The 12,154-nt window shown below is 44.0% G+C and overlaps 2 protein-coding genes across 4 annotated transcripts; both read left to right on the forward strand.

The window, feature by feature from the left end:
- Nucleotides 1-304: 304 nt before the first annotated feature.
- LOC122864565 (zinc finger and SCAN domain-containing protein 2-like) lies at nt 305-6,582 on the forward strand. Of its 3 annotated transcripts, XM_044172127.1 has the most exons (4): nt 305-536; nt 681-701; nt 1,522-1,683; nt 2,644-6,582. In XM_044172127.1, exons 1-4 carry the CDS (start codon nt 515-517, stop codon nt 3,567-3,569), a joined length of 1,131 nt encoding a protein of 376 aa, XP_044028062.1. In that variant the 5' UTR covers nt 305-514; the 3' UTR covers nt 3,570-6,582. The 3 variants fall into 3 exon arrangements, with proteins under 3 accessions (XP_044028062.1, XP_044028065.1, XP_044028063.1); XM_044172130.1 differs by lacking the exons at nt 305-536; nt 681-701 and adding an exon at nt 2,144-2,346 and having other exon boundaries at nt 988-1,683; XM_044172128.1 differs by lacking the exons at nt 305-536; nt 681-701 and adding an exon at nt 998-1,444.
- LOC122864567 (zinc finger protein 260-like) lies at nt 6,490-9,249 on the forward strand. Its single transcript, XM_044172133.1, has 2 exons — nt 6,490-6,631; nt 6,744-9,249. Exons 1-2 carry the CDS (start codon nt 6,595-6,597, stop codon nt 7,736-7,738), a joined length of 1,032 nt encoding a protein of 343 aa, XP_044028068.1. The 5' UTR covers nt 6,490-6,594; the 3' UTR covers nt 7,739-9,249.
- Nucleotides 9,250-12,154: the final 2,905 nt, after the last annotated feature.

The raw sequence follows: 12,154 nt of genomic DNA on the forward strand, positions 1-12,154 counted from the left end.
TAAACTGTGCGGCTGAAATAAAGAGGAAGTCGGAAAGGATTAATATGGTTCTGGACGCTGCAAGAAGATTCTTGAATGTTGTGGACACATCTGGAGAGGATCTGGATGTTACACTGAGGGAAGGAGTTGCACCAACTCAGACAACTGGGTCTGGGTTAGAGACTGGACTATGGCATGGGAGCACTTTGGGTGGACACTGTAAATAGATTAAACTGTGAAGCTGTTACAATCCAGCAGGTGGCGGTAATGCACAATTATGGATGCCAACCGCCATAAAACTCAACAGAATAAGAAGAAGAAGAAGAAGAAGCAGAAAGAAGAAAGAAGATTGCCGGCTTACGCGCCTCCATAGACTGTGTGGTTTGAACTTTTCGCCCTGTGGTCCCCACAGCCGCAGCCCAAACACACTACCCACATTCAAATGAATGGGAGGGCTGGCGTGTTCGCTGCCTGATTTGGTGTGAATTCAGCCTAAGTAGGGTGGAGTAATACAAACAAACCAAGAGGAGTAGAAATGAAGTCATATGGACTGATAGGTAAATTATTCATTGGACAGTTTTGATGACTTCACACTTTATGAGTGCTACGTGTGCCCGACGTGGATATGTTAGTTCATGTTCTCTGGTGTCTTCAAGAGCTCACGAATAGATAAATTAATATTCATCTATTAACCTTCACAGAAATCGTATCAGTCGGAGGAGGTAAGTGACTCTGGGGCTGAGGTCCCTTGGTCTTTGTCTGTTTTCAAAATATTCTTCATCAGATTTTATTGGTGGTTGGCAAACCAGCTTCTATGTCAATTACCGCCACTGAGTGGACTGGAGTGTGCAGAAGTAGATAAGCAGAAACAATCAAATAAAAAAACGATGAATCAAATGTCCGGGACCGCATTTGGAGACTTGTGGACTAATCAGGTGAGTTCCCAAACTGAGGGCAAATCCACAATTCACAAGGAACCTCAAACAGATGTGCGGATTTGCAGAGAGTTCACATGGGATGCAGACTTAACAAGACGTTGCTCAGAAGTTTGTAGTTTATAGCAATTTTGTTGTGTGGCGATGTAAAAGAAATTTCCATGATAATATATTTTCGTAATTATACATTTTTAGACATACACATTTTATTTTGAAGGTTAGCAACGGTCGCCGGAAGCACTTCGCCAAGTTTTGCACAAGATGGCGTCTAGCTAAAGAAGCTTCGTTTCATGAGCGACGTTCCTCCTTAAAAAAAGTTTAACTGACCTACGTCGGGAGGAAATCACCAGCTTCACTGCGTGTCCCGTTTAAATTGAGTTTGTGCTGGTCAACCTTTTCTGAATGCGTTGCCTCCGAATCATCTCCCGATGTCCCACAGACCTATACTGTAGTTAGCTTAGCTTGCTAGCTTGAAATAAACGGGAGGTAACTTAGCAACACAACTAAACAGTTACTTGGCACGCTGACTGGTAAGAGCCCAAAGCGTGTTTTTAAACGGGGTTCGTCTGGAGAAAAAGTTGGTTTCATTGTGTGAAAATGTCTAAAGTCCAGATGCTGAGAGCGCTGGTGGAGCAGCGACTAACCGCGGCTGCCGAGGAGATATTTGGGCTGTTTGAAAGGACGATAGCCGAGTACGAGGAGGAGCTTTGTCGGCAGCGCACACTGCTGCAGGACGCTGCGAAGCCTGAGATCCAGAGAGACAAAGCAGGTGGGTCCAAGGTTTTATTAAAGTACGGCACCGTATTGCTGTCCCCATAGTAAAAAATGTTTTACTCAGTTTCTTGTTATAACGAGAAACATTACTCGTTTTTACAAGATCCTTTTCACCTTATAACAAGATATTTTTCGTGTTATTATGACATATTCTCATGGCATCGTTGCTAGATGTTAAATTATTCCGTTTTTACAATAAACGTTTCTTGTAATAACAACACATCACTTTACCTTGTTAGGCCTAAATCACAAAACGTTCTCGTTGTTTCACAAAATCAACAGATCTCATTAAAACAAACTTTTCTCCTTATAACGAGCTACGTTACTGTGTTGTTATAATAACAGACTCACACTGGTGTTATGAGGAGAAATGAGAAAAAGGCCCATCGCTGCCTAAAGAGACGCAGCAGCAGAGCGATCGTATAACCTGATGTATTTTGATATTATGCCTGCAGGTTGCTTTCGTTTTGTTTTGTGCTCCTGTGTGTAACCTCACTGTGTCTGGATTTGGGATCAGTCATCGTCACTGGCCGGGCTGCGACTGTGCTGACATGCCGGGACCGCAGATGTTCATGTATCTGACCCGAATGAACATCTGTGCTGCCGCCGCCACCGCCACGTCCTGACAGCGAGAGCCACATGCCCGAGGCCAGATACAGTAACTGACACTAGGGATGACAGCATGTTTAAATGTGCATTCGGTTCAGCTCGTAGAAAAGGTTTCAGTCGTAGTCATCTGGACGCTGTTTTCAGAATCAAGACGTTTCGGCTCCCATCCGGAAGTCATTCTCGATTGTGAAAATGGTCTGAGAACTCAGAAATTTAAGCTACTCTGTGTTGTTTAAGCCCCGCCCTCAGGGAGGAGTTCAGAACCAAGTTTTGGGGGCATCGCTATGTATAATATCCACAAAACGAGTATGTGGTACATTGACATAATGTGTTTGTGTTTTTTTAGTGTTTGCTGCAAATGTCAAGAAGTTTACGGTAATTAAAGAGGTTCCCCCTGAGCAGCAGGAGTGGAGCCCCAGTCTGGACCAGGACCCACCAGAGCTGCCACACATTAAAGAGGAGCAGGAGGAGCTCTGGACCAGTCAGGAGGGAGAGCAGCTCCGAGGGCTGGAGGAGGCCGATATCACCGAGTTCCCATTCGCTCCTGTGAAGAGTGAAGAAGAAGATGATGAAGAGAAACCTCAGTCCTCGCAGCTTCATCAAAGCCAAACTGAAGAGAACAGAGATGCAGAGCTTTTGAAAACAGAAGCCGATGGAGAGGACTGTGGAGGACCAGAACCAGCCAGGAACTTTAATCCAGATAATCCTTTACAACCAGCTAGTCGTAAGACTCCACACTCTTCTGGGACTGAAGACAGTGATGGTGGCTTGAAGCAGACCAGGGAACCTCAGTCAGGTTCAAATGCTCTGAAAAACAACGAAGTCCCTGTAAGTGATGTGGCCAAAAAATGTTTTAGCTGCTGTGAGTGTGGTAAAAGATTTGGCAGCAAGGAACATCTGCAGATCCACATGAAATGTCATACAGGAGAAAAAACATATACTTGCCCATTCTGTGGTAAAAAATTTACAAAGAGCTCAAATTTGACCACACACCTGAGAGTTCATACAGGAGAGAAACCGTTCACCTGCTCAGTTTGTAACACGAGTTTTAGTCTGCGTTGCACGTTGGTGAATCACATGAGAGTCCATACTGGGGAGAAACCATTTAGCTGCTCGGTTTGTAGTAAAAGATTTTCAAAAAAGGCAAATTTGACCACACACATGGCCCTCCACACTGAGGAGAAGCCATTTAAATGCAGTATTTGTGACAAAAGATTCACTTGGCATTCGCAGGTCAAAAACCATAAGTGTGTTGTTGAGAGCAGCAAGTGAAGGCGGAGAGCTGCTGACGAGCAGTAACTGAACAGAGAGTCGCGTCACAAAAGCATGTCGTTCAGGAGGAAACTCACCTGGAGCTGTTTCTCCACCACAGGATCTTTTTCAGGAACCTTTTGTAGGAGTTCAGGAAGTTCACCTGCGTTTGGACTTTAGGAGCCAGATGTTCGGGAGTGAGTTTGCAGAGCTGAATGTTGCTGCAAGACCCGGTCGCCGGGGCGGGGAAGGTCTTCCAATGTTTACTGATATTTGTAGTAGACTTTTTAACTTCTATAAAAGAGTGAGATAAAGAGGGAGAGCGGGCGACCAGCGATGGAGACAGAGAAACTAAACCTAACTTTATTTTTTAATAGTTTAATATGGCCATCGTCTAAAGCGGGGAAATAACCAGAGCACACGCAGCAGTTCGGCGTTACTTTCCAGACGTGTCCTCTACTTTCCAACATCCAGTCAAACGTCACAGTCAGGCAGCAGTAAAATCTCAGAACAACGCAATGACTCTATAAAGTGAGGACACGACTTGAAGCAAAAAGTCGGCTCATAAAAAGCCGTCGTTTTCCGTTGTCGATCTGATGAACCTGGTTTTCACAGTTCCACAGATGCGGTGGAAAGTGTAGCTCCTAGGACTGCTCGGTGAAGAAGGGCCGTGAAGTCTGTGTTGAGGTCAGGGACTCAGCAACGTGATTGCTGCTCATACAGGAGACTTGAGGGACAATGCCGACGTGCAAGGTGAGGGTCATGTGAGCTGGGCTACGTTGTGCTCAGTGACGGCCGTCGTTTAAGATCATCTGTCATTATCAGTTGTAAAAGGGATATTTCAACATACAGTTTGTGCCGTTTTTTGTGTCAAATGTGGGTGTTTTAGTCATTTGTGGAGATGAATCAGAATCAGAAATCCTTTATTGATCCCCGAAGGGAAACTCTTTGTTACAGCAGCTCGCCTTTACGTCAGTGCACACAGGAGAAAGTACTAGCAAAAAAAATAATACACTATAAAAACTTTAAAAACAGGTCAGAAAATAAATGAAGTACCAGGTGGGTATAAGTATAAGATAAAATAAGTGTGAAGTACCAAGTGGGTTTACCGGCAGATGATGCTTTGACTCAGAAGTTTTATTGTTGCTTCTGCTGGCAGGACACACGCACAAAGACTTCTGGTCGTATTTTAACGCAGTCAGCCATCAAAGTCACGAACGAGTTTATTTTGGCTGTCCGTGCTTCGTTTGTTTCCGTTATGCAGCCTAATCAAACTTTTTTGAACATTCAGTGCCAACGTATTTTGAATTGATCGTATTTCTATAGAATGGTTTAGGTTAGGGAAAACTCTTAGTTATGGTTAAAAAAAACTGTGAATGGACTTTACACACATCCGTCACACATGGAGGGGGTGACCTGGTACGTGGACTGATCTTAAAAAAAAAACAAACCCAACCCTGGTCCAGGTTTTACTCAGCAAAGGTATCTGGGTATTTTAGTCACAGTAAACTTGCTGTTTCGAACAGGCCGCGGTTATTCAGAGGAGCCTGTCTGTTTCTGATCCGCTCTGTTTTTGTTGAAGAGTGCGCGCTCAGTACTTCCTGTAGCTGCGGCTTCTCCATCAGCTGCTTCAGACTTGACTTTTACTTTGACACCGCTGCAGGAAGTGTACCGTTTCTGCCACCAAGAGCTGCGCAGGTTGTAAAGGACTTACTGTTGGTTTAATTCACTGTATTCACGTCCATTTGATTGTAAGTTATTGGATTTATACTTGCTGTGTTTTTAGAGTTGTTTTGACCACTGCTTTTACTTGTAACTGTTGTGTGAAGTGCTGTATAAATCAAATGTACTATTATAATCTGTCTCTCCATGCTTTCAGAAAACTATCTGCCACTTGAAGAGCTAAACAGCTGGTTTAAGACAAATTTGACCTGGAATGTAAACACACAGCAGGCTTTTGTTAGAATTGACTGTATTCACCTGACGTAAGGTTCTTTTATAAATAATATGTCTTGATCATTATGACAACACTTATTCCTCTGCTGCCTGGCAGGTGGTGCCACAGTGTGAAGCGTAGAGCCACCGGGCCCCATATCTTCCTACACACTTATCCCAAAGAGTAAAGCCCACCTCACCTTACTGTTACACGTCTGAACGTACAAATTCATACTACTGTTGCCCGCCGGAGTTACGCTACATTTTTACTGTAACATAAAGATTGTTACAGATTAAACTATCCAACAGTATATAAAGTAGTTCAGTTTAGTTCCACCTCGACCAAACTACAACATCTATATGCTGCTTACATGTTAAGGTATCAGTAATAATACTCCAATAATATAATAGATTGTATGAAATTGCATTCGCAGGGGCCATTCTGCTGCACAACAAGATGCTTTTGTACTGTTGACTTTGTGGTATTTCTACATTTACTTAAGTAAAGCATCCGGGTATTTTTTACCATTGTTAATTCTTGGCCTGTAAATAAAAGTTTGGTCACTTTTATTTTGAAGATCTCGGAAGACGTGATACCGGAAGCAATGTTTACTTACCGTGGCTAACATGCTAACTTTTTGTCCCGTTAACGTACAGCGTGCGTTACCATAAGATGCAACCGGAGTGAACCACCACCACCACCGTGTTTAAGTGGACGTTGTGCAAACTTTCTGATGTTTCCCCTCAGACTCGTCTCCTGTTAGCCAGAAATGCTAAATGCAGTTAGCGTAGCTTGCTAGCTGGAAATAGACGGGACTCGGACACACAGCGCTACTCAGAGGAACTTCGATAGAGTCCAAACTGTATTTTTCATGGACCCAAAATGTCCAAATGAACCCGCCTGAATAGACTCTGTGCTGTCCCCTTTATTTTAAAATGTTTTACGTCTGAATTATGTCCTGGAGTCCTAAGAAGCTAATGAAGTTAGCCTAGCTTGCTAGCTGGAAATAGACGGACGCGAACGTAACCTAGCAACACAGCGCGCGTCAGAGGGACCAAACTGTTTCTAACGGAGTGAGTCTGGAGGAAAAGTTGCTGTGATGTTGTCAAAATGTCTTTCAACCCTGAAGTCCGGTTACACAGAGCAGGTTTGTACAGTTTCATTGCTCTTCTCACTTTAAGTAGTGGTGTCAGTGGTTTAAGTGTCAACAGGAAATGACAGTTTCCTAAAACGTGTATGTATTTCATTATTCTCCACAGGCGTCCAGCGGCTGTCGGTGAGTACAGAAGAGGTTCAGGAGTGGAGCCCCAGTCTGGACCAGGACCCAGAGCTGCCCCACATTAAAGAGGAGCAGGAGGAGCTCTGGACCAGTCAGGAGGGAGAGCAGCTTCGAGGGCTGGAGGAGGCCGATATCACCGAGTTCCCATTCGCTCCTGTGAAGAGTGAAGAAGATGATGATGAAGAGAAACCTCAGTCCTCGCAGCTTCATCAAAGCCAAACCGAAGAGAACAGAGATGCAGAGCATTTGAAACCAGAAGCTGATGGAGAGGACTGTGGAGGACCAGAACCAGCCAGGAACTTTAATCCAGATAATCATTTACAACCAGCTCCTCGTGACAAGACTTCACACTCCTCTGAACCCGAGACTGACGACAGTTGTGATTGGGAAGAGACCAGGGAACCTCAGTCAGGTTTAAACCCAGTACCTGTGCGTGATCAGGACTGTAATACTGGAAAAACATCAGTTAGCTCCTCTGAATGTGCTACAAGCTTTGACCTCAAGGAACATCTGCAGAAACACAATGGAATCCAAACAGCAGTGAAACCATTTAGCTGCTCAGTTTGTGGTAAACGATACCTTCATAAGATCTCTTTAATGACTCATATGAGGCTTCATTCAGAAAGCGAACGTTTCAGCTGCTCAGTTTGTAAAACGTGTTTCGATTACAGAAGCAATTTGTTCAAACACATGAGAATCCACACGGGGGAGAAACCCTTCAGTTGTTCGGTGTGCGCTAAAAGATTCGCGCAAAAGGGACATCTGAGTCGACACTTGAATTTCCACACCGGGGAGAAACCCTTCAGTTGTTCAGTTTGTGGTAAAGGATTCGCACGAAAGGATCATCTGACACAACACTCGACTGTCCACACAGGGGAGAAACCGTTCAGTTGCAGCGTTTGTGATAAAAGATTCACTCAACTCCACAATGTCAAAACACACAAGTGTGCTGGTGAGAGCAGCAGAAATAAATGAAGCTGCATGTGGAGCAACGCTGATCAGCTAAAAACTGTGATACAGACTCCAAAATAAGTCCTGCTTTATCTTCTCTTTTCAGCGGAGATGAAGCTACGTGATCATTTAAATTCAGTTTTTTCGTCGTTTTCCGGAGACTGTACTTTTAAGTACGATATGTATTCATTGATTTAAAATGTATTTAAATTGTCTACAAGTATTTGATGTCGCCTGTACAGCAACTACGGTCAACAATTCGATATCAGGAATAATACTTTGAGCCTGTTTGTGCTTGATACTATCAGTAGTGAAGCTTTCTTTATTTAATTGAAAGCAAAATCTGTGTCCAAACATGTCTGAAGACGGAAGACGTGATACCGGAAGCAATGTTACTTACCGTGGCTAACATGCTAACTTTTTGTCCCGTTAACGTACAGCGTGCGTTACCATAAGATGCAACCGGAGTGAACCACCAGAGCCTGCATGTGCGGATAAACGTGTTTAAGTGGACGTTGTGCAAACTTTCTGATGTTTCCCCTCAGACTCGTCTCCTGTTAGCCAGAAATGCTAAATGCAGTTAGCGTAGCTTGCTAGCTGGAAATAGACGGGACTCGGAAACACAGCGCTACTCAGAGGAACTTCGATAGAGTCCAAACTGTATTTTTCATGGACCCAAAATGTCCAAATGAACCCGCCTGAATAGACTCTGTGCTGTCCCCTTTATTTTAAAATGTTTTACGTCTGAATTATCTCCTGGAGTCCTAAGAAGCTAATGAAGTTAGCCTAGCTTGCTGGCTGGAAAGCAACTATTAGTTATGTAGAGATCATGCTTCTCATACCAGGTTTAAAATGGGTTTAAATGCAGCAAAATCTGTGTCCAAACATGTCTGTCTTTTATTTTTATTTTTTGTTACTGTCAGCAGATCCTACGTGCAGACCCAAACCTGCAACGTGTTAGTCTCTCAGTACTGTCTCACTTCCTGTCTGCGGCTCTCGGCTCCGAGCCCCACTGGTTCCTGCTGAAGAAGTGAATGTTTAAAAAGACCTCACAGATATATAGTTTCCTCAGTAATTTCCTCAAACAGCTGCTCGCTGTAGTTTTTAGATTAGATTCAACTTTATTGATTATTAAGTGCAAGGCAACGAAATGCATTTTATCAGACTAACAGGAGGAAACGGTGCGTCTGTTGGGGACTATTTTCAGCGGCGGATGAATCCACATGTGGTGCTGTAGTGAGTGTTTGGGGCAGCAGGACGGTGTGTGTGGGGCTGAGCCAGAATAAACTACAGTGTGTGTGTGTTCATGGTGATGAAGGAACATGTCTATACTTTAACATGTATTTGTTCACTACAGTGCGGGTATGATGACGCTGAGCATGATTCATGCTGATTTTTGTGTCATTTCTTATTAAATTGAGATTGGTAGTTCAATCGAAATGCAGAAAAGTGTATAATTTAGGACTATAATGTTGTTAAAGGATTTATTCACAGCCTGATTCGTGGAATAGTTATTAAATACTTTCTTGACGTCTTTTTCTGCATGTTTTATGGGTTGTTGGGCTGTTAATGTGGAAAGATTACTTATTGAACTTTCGGGGACGGTCGCCTTCAAGTCGCTTCTGTTTCCGCTCTCTTTTATCTGTAAGAAGAAATGCTGAGTCGTGTATTTGCAGATTGACCTGGGACTTTATCTTTCATCCATTTCTATTCTTTGTTTCTGGTAATTGTGGTCCTGTGTCTGTGTTGCCTTGGTGTAGCCTGTTTGAATTCATGCTAACATAATGTAACACTTTGCATGGAGCAGAACAGCAAGAAACGTTTACTATCCTTTATTTAGACATTATAGTTTATTATTCATATACGTTATTTCTTTCATCATGTGGTGTGACAATGGTGAATGTACTAACCCTACCATGTATTGGACCGTGTCCTCGGTGCAATACATAGCTGGAGCTGGAAAGAGGCGATAATTATTCCAATAAGGAAACCTAAAAAAAAGATGAAACTACAGACCAGTTGCCTTGACATCACACGTCTGTAAATGAAGGGAAAGTGTGATGAATGAGACGTTAATGTCTTCTTCTTTTCCTTTCGGCTGTTCCCTTTCAGGGGTCGCCACAGCGAATCACGTGCCTCCATCTAACCCTGTCCTCTGCGTCCTCTTCACTCGCACCCATTAACTTCCTGTCCTCTCTCACTACATCCATAATCCTCCTCTTTGGTCTTCCTCTAGACCTCCTGCCTGGCAGCTCCAGCCTCAGCATCCTTCTACCAATATATTCACAGTCTCTCCTCTGAACACGTCCGAACCACCTCGATCTGGCCTCTCTGACTTTATCTCCGAAACATCTAACATGAGCTGTCCCTCTGATGTCCTCGTTCCTGATCCTGTCCGTCCTCGTCCCTCCCAAAGAGAACCTCAGCATCTTAAGCTCTGCTGCCTCCAGCTCTGCCTCTTGTCTTTCCTTCAGCGCCGCTGTCTCTAAGCTGTACAGCATCGCTGGTCTCACCGCCGTCTCCAACACCTTTCCTTTCATTCTTGCTGAGACTCTTTTATCACACACACACCTGACACTTTTCTCCACCCGCTCCAACCTGCTCGCACTCGCCTCTTCACCTCTTCTCCACAGTCTCCATCGCTCTGAACCGTTGACCCTAAGTTCTTAAAGTCCTGCACCGTCTTCACCTCTGCTCCCTGTGACCTCACCGTCCCACCTGGGTCCCTCTCACTGACGCACCTGTATTCTGCGAATGAGACGTTAATGTACCACCTGGAAAAGGGTGGCTACGTATCAAGGCGGATTCAGGAAAGGAAGGAGCACTGAGGATCCAGTGTTGCATAGAAGGTGAAATAAGGGAAGCTCAAGTAAATAAAGAGACAGCGGTTGCAGTGTTTTGTATGTTGAGAAAGCCTTTGACGTGTTACGGAAAGACGGACTTCTCATTTAATTACACATAATGGGAAGCGGAGGGTTATGAACTTTCTAGATGGAAGAGCTATTCAGGTGAAGATAAGCTCAGTTATCAAGCCAATATGTTGCAGAAAACAACGCCTCGTCATTATGATAAATGATATATTTGTAAATATTCCAATGGATATGGGGAGTGTTTGCAGATGTAGTTAAATACATATCTAATAATATGCTCTCTCCAAAATGAAAACTCTCAACTCTCTCTTAAGTTATTTCCATAGTTTCAAACTACGTTCCCCTGGTTTCTTTCGTGTGAAGAAGAGCTTTTGTTTTTTAACTTGATAAAATCCATCTTGCATTTTCTTGACTAAGTGTTCAACATCTCTCCCTCTTTCCCACAAAGCCCCGTCATCTGCAAACACTCCCCATATCCATTGGAATATTTACATATATATCATTTACCATAATGGAAAATAAAGTAGGACTTACTACGCTCCCTGAGGCGTCCCGTTAAGGCCTTTAAGCTTAAATCGAGCTTCGCTTACTTCCTCTTTCAGCTGCGTCCTGCGGTCTTTATCAGCAGATGGATTTTGCTCGGTTGTCATGGAGATAACTTCGTTGTCATCGTGTGATTTAAATATAGATATGAATATTTGGTCACGTGATGACCGTGATCTCCTCAACTGACCAGAAGATGCAGCTGAAAGCCCTTGAAAAAGCTTGTAAGTGGACTTTGAGTAAAGATTTTTTTTTGTCAAATGTCTTGATACTTTTAAAGTAATATGTAAGTGAATGTTTGTTACATTCCACTGTTGCGTCTCTACTTCATATAATTATAGTAAGTAATAATTAATTGATTTGTTTGTGTTTAATGACTAGTGTATTTATTATTACATTGGGTTCAGCAAAAGCAATGTTGCCATTTGACTGGATGGAACCATTAAACCTATTTTCATAGTTGACGAAATGTAATAAAAGATAGTTTTGAGACCTCTGCGCTGCATTAACATGGCCGGTGTGGAGAAATGTTTGTTATAGTATTGCCCTTTTGCATTTCCACAATGTGGCCGACTTTCGCTGAACGCACTCTGCAGCGTTTGCTGCAACGCACAGAAGATTCAGCAGATGCCAAGACTCTGGCTGCGTTGATGGATTGAAGGAAGAACGATGACGACCTGCGCGCGCTCTGCAAAACGAGCTGAAAGGACATGAGGTCCCGCTCACCAACACCGTCAGCAGGTGGAGGAGCAGCAGCAGGAGGAGCAGCAGCAGCAGGTGGAGGAGCAGGAGAAGCAGGTGGAGCAGCAGCAGGAGGAGGAGCAGCAGCACGAGGAGGAGCAGCAGCACGAGGAGGAGCAGCAGCAGCAGCAGCAGGAGGAGCAGCAGCAGCAGGTGGAGGAGCAGGAGAAGCAGGTGGAGCAGCAGCAGGAGGAGGAGCAGCAGCACGAGGAGGAGCAGCAGCAGCAGCAGCACGAGGAGCAGCAGCAGCACGAGGAGGAGCAGCAGCAGCAGCAGCAGGAGGAGC

The sequence above is a fragment of the Siniperca chuatsi genome, linkage group LG17 (assembly GCF_020085105.1).
Source record: "Siniperca chuatsi isolate FFG_IHB_CAS linkage group LG17, ASM2008510v1, whole genome shotgun sequence".
Classification (NCBI taxonomy): Eukaryota; Metazoa; Chordata; class Actinopteri; order Centrarchiformes; family Sinipercidae; genus Siniperca; species Siniperca chuatsi.

What these genes read in the sequence shown, in the direction of transcription:
- LOC122864565 (XM_044172127.1), top strand. Translation starts at nt 515, where the DNA reads ATGAAGTCATATGGACTGATAG. An exon ending in AATCGTATCAGTCGGAGGAG is followed by an intron (nt 702 to 1,521) that starts GTAAGTGACTCT and finishes AAATGTCTAAAG; the next exon opens with TCCAGATGCTGAGAGCGCTG. An exon ending in GATCCAGAGAGACAAAGCAG is followed by an intron (nt 1,684 to 2,643) that starts GTGGGTCCAAGG and finishes GTGTTTTTTTAG; the next exon opens with TGTTTGCTGCAAATGTCAAG.
- LOC122864567 (XM_044172133.1), top strand. Translation starts at nt 6,595, where the DNA reads ATGTCTTTCAACCCTGAAGTCCGGTTACACAGAGCAG. An exon ending in AGTCCGGTTACACAGAGCAG is followed by an intron (nt 6,632 to 6,743) that starts GTTTGTACAGTT and finishes TATTCTCCACAG; the next exon opens with GCGTCCAGCGGCTGTCGGTG.